Here is a 14,428-nt window from a genome sequence, read left to right on the forward strand (position 1 = left end):
TCCAAGTTTTGCATCTATAAACTGGGATCTTCTAAAATATTTCTTTTTAAACACCTTTGCTACCGAAGAGTCTTGGTCCAATTACAGTTTCCAACCTTGTTTTGCCAATAGTGCTCTATTAAAAACCTCAATATCTCTAAAACCCATCCCACCATCCCCTTTATTATCTCCCATCTTAGACCACTTCCTAAAATAAATAGCCTTTCCTTCATCATTGTTCTTCCACCAGAATCTTGATATCAATGCATTAATCTCAGTACATAATCTCTTAGGTAACAAGAAGACATTCATTGTCTAAGTTGGTATCGATTGCAGCACTGCTTTAATCATGATTTCTCTTCCAACTGGAGAGAGTAAAGAATTCTTCCAACAATGTACTTTCCTCCATATCCTTTCCTTTATTATCTTAAAAGTTTGAAATTTAGCTCTGCCTATCATCATTGGGAGCCCCAAGTACTTACCATAGTCCCCACACAACATCACACCTGCATTCTACATGATTTCTCTCTTTGTCTCCCTATGAGTATTAGCACTAAAAAGAATAGAGGTCTTTTGCTTGTTAAGTGATTGACCTGAGGCCCTTTCATACTTTTCTAATACCTATTGAATAGCCTTCCAATTTTCCTTATTAGCTTTACTGAAAATAACACAGTCATCTGCAAACAGCAAATGACTGATTTTAGTACCCCATTTTGCAGCAACCACTCCACTTATCTTTCCCTCTTTCTCAGCTTTACATAACATAGCACTTAAACCTTCTGCACATAGGATAAAAAGGTAAAGTGATAGAGGATCACCTTGCCTTAATCCTCTACTTGGTTTAAAACTTTCACCAGGTTTACCATTCATTAAAGCTGAGAATGACACAGATTTCACACAATTCATGACCATTCTTATCCAACCTTCCACAAAACACAGCTTTCTCATTATATTTTCCAAAAAATTACACTCTATCCTATCATAAGCTTTTGATATATCCAATTTTAGTGCTAAGCTCCCCACCCTTCCTTTCTTTCTTGTCAATATTGAATGTAAGATTTCAAAAGCTACCATTACATTGTCTGTTATAGACCTTCCTGGTACAAAAGCACTTTGCCAGCTTGAAATAATATAAGGAAGCACTCTTTTAAGTCTATTTGTTAAAACCTTGGCAATAATTTTGTACAAAACATTACATAAAGAGATGGGTCTAAACTCATTTACTGAAGTTGGGTTTGTTACCTTAGGAACCAGTGCAATATTCGTATGATTTAAAGCACTAGGCAACTGACTTCCATTTAAGAAAGCAAGTATGGCCATACTAACCTTAGGTCCCACTACTTCCTAATGATCTTGAAAAAATCCTACTCCAAATCCATTTGGTCCTGGTGACTTCCATGGATCCATCTGTTTTAATGCCCCTCCAACCTCTTTAGCTATGAATGGTGCCATAAGAGTCATATTCATTTTTGTTGAGACCTTTGAGTTTACATGCTTCAGACACTCATCCATATCCTCCTCTCTTGGATTAGAAGATTGTTAAACATTCTGAAAATACCTCTTGAAAGCACTAAAAATTTCCTCCTCCTTTTCCATACTAGTTCCACTCTCATCTTGTATTTTCCTAATCCTATTTTGCTTATGCCTTTGAGTAGCACATGCATGAAAATGCCTTGAGTTTTTATCCCCATGCTGATACCAATGAACTTTTGCCCTTTATCTCCACATCTCACTCTCTTTTGCAAGTAATTCACCAACCTCCCTCTGTAGTATTTTTACATCATTCACATTATGTTGTCCCTCATCATTCTGTAATTCTTTTAGCACTGCAGTCTTCTCTCTTATTTTCTTTTCATTCTCTGAAGCTTTTAATCTACACCACTTTGACAACACTACTTGGCTCTTTTGTAAACAGTTTTGAATCTCTTTCAAGTTTATACACTGCCCCACATCTTTGCTCCATTCTTCTTTGACCCTCTGCTTACACTCTTCATCACTTCCCCAAGCCATTTCATATCTAAACATTCTTTGACTCTCATTATTACTTCTCTTACAATCTTTCCAGCAACTAATCAAAATTGGTTTGTGATCTGAAGTCCTTGCTACCATCACTTCTACCTTTGCCTTATTGAACATGTTGATCCATTCTACATTTGCAACCCCTCTATCTAGTCTCTCCTTAATGAAGGTTGAATCACCATGTTCATTGCTCCATGTGAATCTCGACCCTTCCCATCCCATATCATATAATCCACATTTCTTCAAAGCTCCCCTTAAACTCTCCATTTGAGCCTCACTTTTTAAACTACCACCCACCTTTTCATGCTGAGTTAATATTTCATTAAAATCTCAACACACAATCCAAGGCTTTTTTTCCTTAGGTTTCAAAGAAATCAGTAAATCCCAAGCATCTTGTCTTCTATTTGTGTTAGGCTGGCCATAAAAAGCAGTGAGCTGCCATTCCTTTTCACTCACATCATTATCCATAGTTGCACTAATATGGTTTCTAGAATAGGAACAAATATTCATTCCTATATTAGACTTCCATAAAAATGTTAATCGCCCACTCTTTCCCACTGAGTCCACTGCTAGGCACCCCTGATAATTCAACTTTCTTTTTTTCCAATCCCACTGCTTTATTAATAGTTTAGTTTCCATGATGAAAACTACAGCAGGCTTCTTTTCCTCCACTAACAAGTAGAGGTCTTAAACTATACGGGGGTTTCCAAGCCCCCGACAGTTCTAACTTAATATTTTCATGGCTTTGCAGCACCGCCAAGTCAATATCACTGACATGATGCTCCTCCACCAACCCCTTCTATTCCTCTTTCCAATTTCCTCTCTAACCTCACCACTATCTTCATCCTCTAATCCCCTCTTTCCACATATTGGGCTATCACTAGAGTCAGCCATCCCCCTTTCCATTCCCTCATTACCCCTTGCCCTTCTCTTCCAATTTCCTTTTCTTTTCACATTATTACTTTTTTCCAGTTCTATACTTATTTTACTCTCTTTTTTCCTCCACCACCTCTTGCTCCATACTAGAACTCTTGTCTTTCACTTGATTCTGAACCAAATCTAAAGCCTTGTCACTAGTATCAGCAGTCTTTGAGTAACTGATGCTACCACCTGCAAAATTCAATAAAGCTACTGTCCCTTGATTTTCCATACCCACCATATCAACTTTTAACATACTCTCCCCACTACCACCATCCCCCTTCATCCAGCTTCCTTCTCCATCATTATTCATTCTCCAATTTTCAGAATTTGCACCCCTGATTTAACTTTGGAACCTGCTCAATTTTCCACTGTCCTCTTCTTCCAGAATTTGGCTCAGCTCTCAACCACAATTAGGGGTGTAAACTCAAATCGGAAAACCGGAAAACCGGACTGAACCGGACTGGTTTTACCGGTTTTGAACCGATCCGGTCCGGAACCGGTTTTTAAAATGTAAAAACCGGCCGGTTCCGGTTTCGGGATTTTTTGGACCTGACCGGACCGGTTGATTAAAAAAATAAAAAATAATATTTTTATATATAAGTTTTATACAAAATATTTTATATATATTAAATATTAATATATATAAGTTTGATATATAATGTATAATTATAAATTTTTATGTAAAATTTTATATATAACATATATATTCATATATGAAATAATTTCTTATTATAATTTATAAATTATTACATAAAATGTTAATACTAAATCACTAAAAGTTTATAACTAATACTAATATATAACTTATAACTATACCAATAATCTAATATTAATACTATTATATAGTCTAATATATTAATAAAAGTATAAAATAATTTTTTTTAAATCAATTTTTTTTTATAAATAAATTTTTAATGACAAATTGTGAAATTTACATTTTAAAAAAAATGAAAAAGGGGACCGGACTGGACCGGAAACCGATAAAACCGGAAGTACCGGTTTAGGAGGGTAACCGGTGCGTAATCGGTTTTGAAAAATACAAAATCAATACATACCGGTTTGGTCCTAGATTTTATCCAAAACCGGACCGGACCGGACCGGTTACACCCCTAACCACAATCCATACTGCTGGTCATGATCATTTGATCTTCCAAAACTTTGTTTCTTTAACTGACATCCCTCATCTTTATGAACCAAAGTACCACAGTAGAAACATAACTTAGGTAATTTCTCATATTTAAAAGAAATCCATACTTTTTCAACTTTAACCCTTATTGTTCTTCCCCTTGCCACTATCTTCAATAAATCCATCTTTACTTTGACTCTAACATACTTTCCCCAGCCTAAGTCATTATTATCCACATCCACGTCCATCACTTTTCCCACAGAATTTCCTATCCTCTCTCCATAATCTTTATTCATTAGTGCTAAAGGTAGATTCTCCTTGTTGGTTGAGGTGTTATGCATTTCCATTTGAGTTGCTTGTGGAACATTTGGTGTTGGACTTTCTGCACGCAGCCATGGGCCGAAAGAGAGACTGACGAGTGGGAACGTGAGAGAGCCCCCACCGGGCCCACCCGATTATTCTATATTCTCTTATTCTGTTGGCTTTAAAGAAAATGCAAAGAAAATAAAATGAATGGTACAAATGAAAATGACTTAAGAGATTAATATTTATACGTAACTTATTTTTATATGTCTTGTCTTTTTATTTAATAGTTTTGATATTAAAAGTTTTGATATAAATATATATGGCAATACTCGTATAGTCCTCAAATGCAGACTGCATATTTAAGCTTAGTCAATTTTATTTTTAAAATTTTTTAAAATTACAATAATAACCTTATCAAAATGATATTTTTTTCTATTTAATTAAGGTTTTGCACATGAGTCCCCCATAGAATTTCTCTATAATAAATTGATTATATTGGATTGACTTGAACATGATCTATTTAAACTCATTTTAACCCTACTTAATATAGATGGATTATATTGATCCAAATTTTTGATTCCATCCAATTAATAACATTTCATATCTTACAAGTATAAATTAGATAAATTATACGCAATTACATTGAATAGGAAACAATAAAAGGATTTTTAGATTTTAAGGTCAAATTTACAAAAGCATAATTTTGATAGTTAATCGTACGTGAGTTTCTCAACCTCACATAAATTGACTATTAATTATGTTAATTCGTGTCAACACGTTTTGACCCAAACATGATAGTTGCATATCAAAAGCATTCCCCAGATTGATTCATTTATTAATTGTTGACAAGCTCTCAAGCTGGATATCCTCTAATTACATCTAATGTTCTTTCAGTTCTTTTTCTCATTCATTAAATGTAGGAGAAATAGGAAAAAAAATAAAAAATCTAAAAATAATAACAATAATAATTCAAGTGCAATAATGATTCTACGTTGTCATTGTGAATAAGCACAAGAATAGAGAATAAGTAAATTAAGAACATGCTAATCACGCTTAAGCTAAGTACTAATTAATTACTACTTGCTGAGTTGGTATGGTTATATCATTAGAATCTGAATGATATAAGTTAGGATTACAAAATAAATACATTGCAGGAATTCTTAATAATTACTCCTATTAATTGCTTTTACGTTAATGCTCTGTTCTGTACTCAATTAATTAAATAGGGATTAAAAGCATATAAGATACAATTAATGCAATCATCATTATGAGATTTGGGCTATCAATTTGAATTCATGACATAAAGAGCTTATATATGGGCAGAAAGGTGATGAAACTAAGGTAAAAAGTACATAAAAGAGAAGGAATAGATCACGAGATTTGGTCAATCCATAGCAAACATAAAAGGTTTCTGTTGTGACAGAGGTTTGAGAATGATCCCATTTTTAGTTTTGTTGTTTTTGTCTTCCATTGTTATAAACAGTGCAACTGAAGGATTAAAAAGCGTTGAAGATCTTGAAATAGAGAGACAACTCAAGATTCTGAACAAACCCTACATCAAAAGCATCAAGGTATTATTAGCTTTATTTTTTTGGAAATAGAATGTTTTTTGTTTTGTTTTGGTGACCTAAGTATGAGTTTGTTGTTGTCTTTACACAGACTGCAGAAGGTGATATCTTTGATTGCATTGATATATATAAACAACCAGCCTTTGATCATCCTTTGCTTAAAAACCATACCATTCAGGTAAAACTCTCGTGATCGATAGTCATTTGATAAACAACGAAACTTGTCACTACAAGAAAAATATTTATTTATGACCAATTATTTTCTGTTAAAATGAGTTAGTTTTCGTCGTAAATAGTCATTCTCGTTTCAAATAATCTGTCATAAATGTTCGCTTTTCTTGTAGTATGTGTAATAAATGGATAATACTTTTACAGATGAAACCTAGTTATTTTCTAGAAAGAGTGAAAGATAAAACTCTACCACATGCAGCCAAGACGTTTGCAGTTGGATTGAGTGAAGGCTGCCCATTTGGAACTGTTCCCATCAAGAGGACTCGGAAGGAAGACTTATTATGGGCCAAAATGTTTGTGAAAAATTCTGTGTCAAACGCTGTCTCTCCTCCAACTCATGTTAGTGTTTTTTCCCTTTCTATTCTAAATCATTTATGTTTGTTTATAAATAGTTTTCATGGTCTGTATTAATTGGCAATTTGGGTTTTTTTTTTTTCTTTTTATGATTTAACTGATAATAATACTTTCATTTTTCTCCCATATATATAAATATATATATATATATGTAGTATGCAACAAGAAAATTACCAAGCAGTCCAGGCAAAAACTACAAGGGAGCTGCCGCAATAATTAATATACAAAACCCCCAAGTTATAGATAATCAATTCAGCCAAGCATTTATACAGATCCGAAGTGGCGATGATGTGATTCAAGTTGGATGGATGGTAATTAGTTTCAAATCCTCGTGTCAATGCATATATAATCTTAATTAATTTTTTTTTTTTTTGTTTAGTAATGCTGATTTTCTTGGTAAATGGTTTAGGTAAATCCAAAATTATATGGCGATAATACTACGCGAACCTTTGGTGCATGGACGGTAAAGCTGGAAATTTATTTATCTCTCTCTGGCATTTACATATAAATTTTTCCAGTATTCATTGTACTTCGATCTTATTTTCTTTTTATTTTTTAGTCAGGGGAAAATGGTTGTTTCAATATGCTCTGCTCAGGTTTTGTGCAAATGAGTTCATACAATCCTCTTAGCTATGTCCTTGACAAGGTTTCCCGTTACGAAGGGGAACAATTTAATGTAAAGTTCTACATAGTCAAGGTATTGTTTTCATTATTTTTTTTTTACGAAAAATTATATTTGTAGTCATAAAATATATAAGTGTTACATATTTTTTTTAAAAAAAAATAAGTAAATACAATATTCACATAAAAAATTAATTTTTTTAAAAAGAGTACGCGACGCTTGTACAAACTATGACTTTATCTAGGATTACTAAAAAAAATATATATAAATACTAATCATTATTATTTTTTTAACATCTCTTAACATACCATAAAATAATTAACAAATAAATAATAAATAATTTTTCAGTGTGCATGTTTTTAACTTTTTGCATTCAAAATAGGATGTGAGAGAAGGACATTGGTGGGTTGTACACGAGAAATTCGAAATGCCTATTGGGTATTGGCCGAAGTCTTTATTCAGTAGTTTATCCGGCACAGCAACTGAGTTAACATGGGGAGGGGGAGTTTACACAGACAACAACAATGCAGCTAGTCCTCCAATGGGAAGCGGCCATTTTGCAAGCGAAGGCTACTCCAGGGCTGCTTTTATAGATGATGTTCAATTTGCAGATGAATCCCACAATTGGATATATCCTGATTACAATTCACTACAAAATGAGGAAGATGTTCCAGAATGTTACACCATAAATGCTCTATCTGAATCTGGCCATGGCTTCCTATTTGGTGGCCCTGGTGGGAATTGTCAAGCCTGACTTTGAATCCCTGTTAATAGAGTATAAATTAAGCGGTGATTTAAGATATTATAATAAAAGTATTAAATTTAAATTTGAGATATCTATCTATAAATGTAGCTTTTGAGATCGTGGATATGTCACTCACTTGTACAATGAAGCCACAAATTGAAAGCCCTTAGCCCTTAGGACTTGAATATATGACCTAATTATTGTCAAGCTTTCTATCCCCTAATTACATCTAATTTTCTCTCAATTATTTTCCTTATTCATTAAATGTAGAAGAAATCTCTCTATATATATAAAGAGCCTATGAAACGGAATTTTCTTATTTTAACGGAATATGCTGGTTTTCATTAACTTTCCATCCGTTTGTAATAATTACAGAACACAGGGATACAATTGTATTTTCCTTTACATTCTGTTTGTGGCTACTTTTATAGTTTCTGTTGGTTTCTATTCCACTATTAATATTTTTAAATATGTTAATAAAGCAGATTTATTATGATAATAAATCATGGATTCAATTTTCAATTTGAAAATACGTTATAATAGGAAAATAGATTTATGTAGATTTGTCTTTTCGTATTCATTATAATAGGAAAACATTATAATAATTTACAAATAGCCTATCTTTCAACAGCTTTTAAGATATATATTGGGAATATATATAGAATGGTAAAATGTAGGAATAGAGGCAGAACGATGAAATTATTAATTATTGTGAGGATCGAAAATCGAAAAGCAAAAACAGTACATGTATTTTTTAACAATAAAAATATGGTTCATATTATATAAATACATAGTGCATGTATCTTTTTATTACAATATTATTAACTTTATTATTAAATCTAAAAATCTTGTGGAGCCATGTGTTGATCAATTAAGAAACAAATTTTTTATAAAAAATCTGTTAATTTACTATTAATTATTTCTTATGAAAATATTCTATTTCCTATTCATAAATAGTCAATTTTGGGGACTTTTTATTTTGTCATAAATGTTGTGATTAACTTTAGACTTCAGAGATGACGCATGCATGTCCCCCAAACCAACCGAAAAGAAGAAGAAAGAAAAGAAAAAAAAAAAAAAAAAGATAAACTTAAAGTACGGCATCTGATTATCCCCAAGATCATGATGATCATGAATCAGGTACCCAGCCGCTATGGATTATGCAACCATGAAAATATGTGTGTGTGTTTCAAATTAGTTATAGGTGAAAGTTTCCTTTCAAGATATAATGCATGTGACATCAAACGATTGACAATTAAGTATAAAAAAATAAATAATTTTCTAATTATCTGAGACTATATTAAAGAGTAATAAAATGATAATATTTTAAAAAAATGATAATTAAACAGATCTAGCACTTCTTTAAGATGAGCAGCCCATGATCTATCTCTAAATAATTTATCACAATATAGCTAGGCCAAGTCGATAACTTAAATAGTTAAATATGGAACAATATATTAACATAAGGAGTCTACAACTTCTGAAAAATGGATCAATGCAAGCTTATAAATTTATTGTAAATTTACTATAGAAAGACAACAGATGATCATGATCAGGAATAATTAGAGTAATTGGGTAATTTACTAAAAGATCATCATGTTGACTCCTCGTGATTGTTCATTAATGATTATTTTTATAAGTCTATTATGTCATATCATGTCAGCCATTTTCATTACATATATATGTAAAAATACTGTTTAATTTATGTATATACAATTAGTCCAGTTTATATTAAAAAATAATCGAATTGAGATGGTTTTAGATGAGTTTAATAAAATATTATTAGGATATTATTGTTAATATTATTATTATTTTAGGATTTGAAAAAATTGAATTGTTTATTATATTTTATATATGAATTTGAAAAAATTATAATAATAAGATGAGATGAATTGAGGTGAGTTCTGAATACAAACAAGGCCTTAGAAGTGCCCAATCATGCCCTCACCCTCATTTAATATATAAATAATAAATTAAAAAGCGTTGTGGATAAATAATTAAAAAGCTATTCAAAATTTTTGTTGTAGGAACATCTACCAATTATAGGATCATATTATAACTTCTATTAATGCTCTTCTTTTATAATATATTAAAGCGTGTAATTATTTATAAATTACATGAACATTACATCATTATTATATTAACCAAAAACATTACATCCTTATTAATAAAAAATTAGTTCTTAACAAAAAAAAAATTATTTTCTTCTAGCAAATATTTGAGCGTAATGTTTTAACAAAGTTGTCTACGATAAAATTAATACAAATCCAATAAAAACATTAGTTCAAAATATGAATCCTTTAATGTTTCCACAAATAATTTATGTTCTAATTATTTGTTACTTGAAAACAATATTTCAATTTTGTTTAGAGAAAGTACAAAAATGTTTTCCCTCCCAAATTTAATTTCAAAATAATGCACATTTGGTCTTACCGGCTGCACCACCTTTTTTTTCTGTTTTTCCCTGCATATTCCAGAAATGCTGTAGAGATAGATATTTTGGTATGCAATGATCTATTTTGTTTTGTAATGTTTATTTATAGGATCATGTTAAAGCTTCTATTAATGTTTTTTTTTTTATAATATATCGTACCGTGTAATTATTTATAAATTACATAAATATTACATTGTTATTTAATTAACCTAAAACATTATGTCCTTATTAATAAAAAATAATAATTCTTAACAAAAAAATTAAACATAAATTAAGCAAACGTGCATTGCATGTTGCTTTCACCTAGTATAGAAAGAAAGATCCAAAATTAATAACAATAATAATTAATGGGCAATTATGATTCTGCGTTGTCATTATGAATAAGCACAAGAATAAAGAATAAGTAAAGAACATGCTCACGCTTAAGGTGAGTACTAATTTAAGTACTACTTGAGTTGCTATGGTTGTATCATTTGAATGATATTCTAAGTTAGGATTACAAAATTAATGCATTTATGGAATTTTTAATAATTACTCCTATTAATTTCTTTTACATTAATGTTCTTTTATGTACTCATTAAATAGAGAAAAACTTCAGAGATACATTAATTAATGCAATCATCATTATGAGATTTGGGTTATCAATTTGAATTCATGACATAAAGACCTTATATATACATACATATGGGTAGAAAGGTGATGGAACTAACAAGTTTCTATTGTGACAGAGGTTTAAGAATGACTCCATTTTTAGTTTTGCTGTCTCTGTCTTTCATTGTTATAAGCAGTACTGAAGGAGCAAAAAGTGTTGAAGATCTTGAAATAGACAGACAACTCAAGATTCTGAACAAACCCTACATCAAAAGCATCAAGGTATTTGCTTAATTTTTAAGAAACATAATGTTTTTTTTTTTTTTGGTTCTAAGTGTATTGTTGTCTTTCCAGACTGCAGAAGGTGACATCTTTGATTGCATTGATATCTATAAACAACCAGCATTTGATCATCCTTTGCTTAAAAACCATAGCATTCAGGTAAAACTCTCATGATCGAATCATAGCCATTTGATAAACAAAAGAGTTAAAGGTTTGTAACCTTATTGGCATAACCCACAGTCTCTAAAATAGAGATCTGGAGTTCGAAACCCCCATCCACCAATAAAAAAAAAAAAAAAAAAGATAAACCAAAGAACTTGCTTAATAAATGGACAACACTTTTGCAGATGAAACCTAGTTCTTTCCCAGAAAGAGAAGATAGAACTCTACCACATGCAGCCAAGACTTCCGCAGTTGGATTGAGTGAAGGCTGCCCATTTGGAACCGTTCCAATCAAGAGGACTCGGAAGGAAGACTTAATATGGGCAAAAATAGTCGTGAAAAAATCTGGGGCAGATGCTGCCCCTCCTCCTACTCATGTTAGCATTTTTTTTTCCTGTTCTAATAATTTGTGCTGGTTTATAAATAGTTTTCATGCTCTGTAGTAATTGGTAATTTAGGAATTTTTTTTCCTTTTTTATGATTTAATTGATAATAGTACTTTCATTTTTCTCTCATAGTATGCAAGAAGAAACTTACCAAGCAGTCCAGGCAAAAATTATATGGGAGCTGGCGCAATACTCAATATACAAAACCCACAAGTTATAAATAATCAATTCAGCCAAGCATTTGTACAGATCCGAAGTGGCGTTGATGTGATTCAAGTCGGATGGATGGTAATTAGTTTCAAATCCTCATGTCAATGCATATATATTATATATATATATCGAAACATTTGAATGCGTTTATTGACATTATTAGATTAAATGATCTTGTTGTCTCAGCAAAAAAGATCAAATTGTTTCAAATCAATATTAAATTCCTTGGTTATGATATCTCTGAAGGTAAAATCAGACTCATTCAACGGGCAATTGAATTTATTGACAAATTCTCTGAAGTCATCACTGACAAAAAACAATTGTATAGATTCTTAAGATCTCTCAACTATATCTTGGTTCTAAAAATGGGTGTTTAATTCATTGCAATTATTTCCATCTTTCTTTATAATATTGTTGATATTCTCGGTGAAACTTTTTAGGTAAATCCAAAACTACATGGCGATAATACTACTCGAACCTTTGGTGCATGGACGGTAAGGCTAGGAATTTATTTATCCACAACAAGAAAATTATTTATTTGTGACCATCTATTTCTTGCAAAATTTATTATTTTCTATTAAAATAAATTTATTTTTGTTGTAAATAATCCGTTATAGATACTCATTTTTCTTGTAATGATATCCTTATACATTTTTATATAAATTTCAAACTCTCACTCATATTATACTTCATCGTATTTTCTTTTTATTTTTTCAGGCAGGTGAAGATGGTTGTTTCAATATGCTCTGTTTGGGTTTTGTGCAAACTAACTCAAAATTTCCTCTCGGTTATGTCCTTGATCCGGCTTCCCACTATGGAGGAGAACAATTTTATGTAAGATGCAACATATTCAAGGTATTGTTTCATCCTTATTGTTAGATGTGGGATTCATTCTATCAGCTACAATAAATAATTATTTAATATTCGTCAAAAAATATAAATATTATTCATCATATTTTTTTTTATTATCTCTTAATGTAGTATTAAATTATAAATAAGTAAATAATAAATAATTTTGGCTTGTATCTTTACATGTATTTACTAATTTTTTGCATGCAAATAGGATAGGAAATCAGGAAATTGGTGGCTTGCACATGATGACTTAATTTCAGAAGTACCTGTTGGGTATTGGCCGAACTCCTTATTTTCAAGTCTATCCAGCTCAGCTGCTGAGATAACATGGGGTGGGGGAGTTTACACAGACAACAATGCAATTAGTCCTCCAATGGGAAGCGGCCATTTTGCAAACGAAGGCTACTCTAGGGCTGCTTACGTAGATGAACTTGAGCTTGCAGATGAATCCAACAAATGGATATATCCTGATTACAATTCACTGCAATATGATGCAGATATCCAAAAATGTTACACCATAAATGCTCTATTTGAATCTGACCATGGTTTCCTATACGGTGGCCCTGGTGGGAATTGTCAAGCCTAATTTAACTTTCATTTGGAGTTTTTGAATCTCAGTTAATTGAGTCGCTTTCTATCAGAATATAAATTAAGATCTGAAATTTAAACTCTAATTTCACTCTTTATCTTATTTATTAAAATTTGACTTGACTAGGTATGATATGTCAGATTATAAAATAGATCTGACGTATCATATAAAATTACGCTAATTTACGATTTGTTTCATAAAATCTATTTATAAACATAAGAGTGAACTTAGGTTGTGTTTGGTTGTTGAACCAAACTCAACTCATTTCAAACAATCATTGATAAGAATTATTACTTTTTCAACTTCTCATAAAAAAAAAAAAAAAATTTATACTTATCTCAATAGGCCCCATTTGGAACTTGAACTTTTTCAGTTCAGTCTGATTTTAAATTAAATATACATCTAAATATTTAACTCTCGAATCACTAAATTTATCTCAACTCAAAACCTATTTACACGTGAGATCCATAACTTTTTTCAACTCAACATCTATTTACACGTAAAATTTACAACATTTTTCAACTTTCCATAAATACATCTAAATTCATTTTAACATTTAAAAACATCTAAATACAATCTTAAGTAGGCCCCACGAAACTCACTTCATTATCTCAATTAACTACTATTTATAAAAAGTTTAAGTCATCTCAATATCCAAACAAGACCTTAAAGTTAAACCTATCTCAATCTAAAAAAATTAAACTATTTTAATGAGATTCATAAAATATTATCATTTACAACGGGCTCGATTTAGATACATAAAATCATTTTATTTTATTTCAGTTTATCATTATAATTTTTTTAAATTTTTACACAAAATATAATAAATAATTTAATTTTTTTTAATTTTAAAATAAAATTATATTAAAAAATTATATTTTAATAATACTTTATTTAATTTTTAATAAAACATTTCGTCTGCTTAACGAGATGAATTCAAGTCAAATCATCTCAACATCGGAACGTTAATGTTTCACAAAAATTAAGCTATTAGTAGCAGGTGGCACAGGGTGTCCCACAACATTCAAGTAGGAACGTGAGAAAGCCCAAC

The 14,428-nt window shown here is 30.9% G+C and overlaps 2 protein-coding genes across 2 annotated transcripts; one reads left to right on the plus strand and one right to left on the minus strand.

Annotated features, from left to right (window-relative positions):
• Nucleotides 1-1,695: 1,695 nt before the first annotated feature.
• LOC118347703 lies at nucleotides 1,696-2,265 on the minus strand. Its single transcript, XM_035687737.1, has one exon. It carries the CDS (start codon nucleotides 2,263-2,265, stop codon nucleotides 1,696-1,698), a length of 570 nt encoding a protein of 189 aa, XP_035543630.1.
• Nucleotides 2,266-5,731: 3,466 nt separating this feature from the next.
• LOC109014516 lies at nucleotides 5,732-13,414 on the plus strand. Its single transcript, XM_018997015.1, has 15 exons — nucleotides 5,732-5,922; nucleotides 6,011-6,097; nucleotides 6,295-6,489; nucleotides 6,660-6,815; nucleotides 6,914-6,967; nucleotides 7,064-7,201; nucleotides 7,509-7,874; nucleotides 8,913-9,049; nucleotides 11,034-11,178; nucleotides 11,251-11,337; nucleotides 11,526-11,717; nucleotides 11,859-12,014; nucleotides 12,377-12,430; nucleotides 12,654-12,791; nucleotides 13,000-13,414. Exons 1-15 carry the CDS (start codon nucleotides 5,785-5,787, stop codon nucleotides 13,372-13,374), a joined length of 2,418 nt encoding a protein of 805 aa, XP_018852560.1. The 5' UTR covers nucleotides 5,732-5,784; the 3' UTR covers nucleotides 13,375-13,414.
• Nucleotides 13,415-14,428: the final 1,014 nt, after the last annotated feature.

The sequence above is a fragment of the Juglans regia genome, chromosome 2 (assembly GCF_001411555.2).
Source record: "Juglans regia cultivar Chandler chromosome 2, Walnut 2.0, whole genome shotgun sequence".
NCBI lineage: Eukaryota > Viridiplantae > Streptophyta > Magnoliopsida > Fagales > Juglandaceae > Juglans > Juglans regia.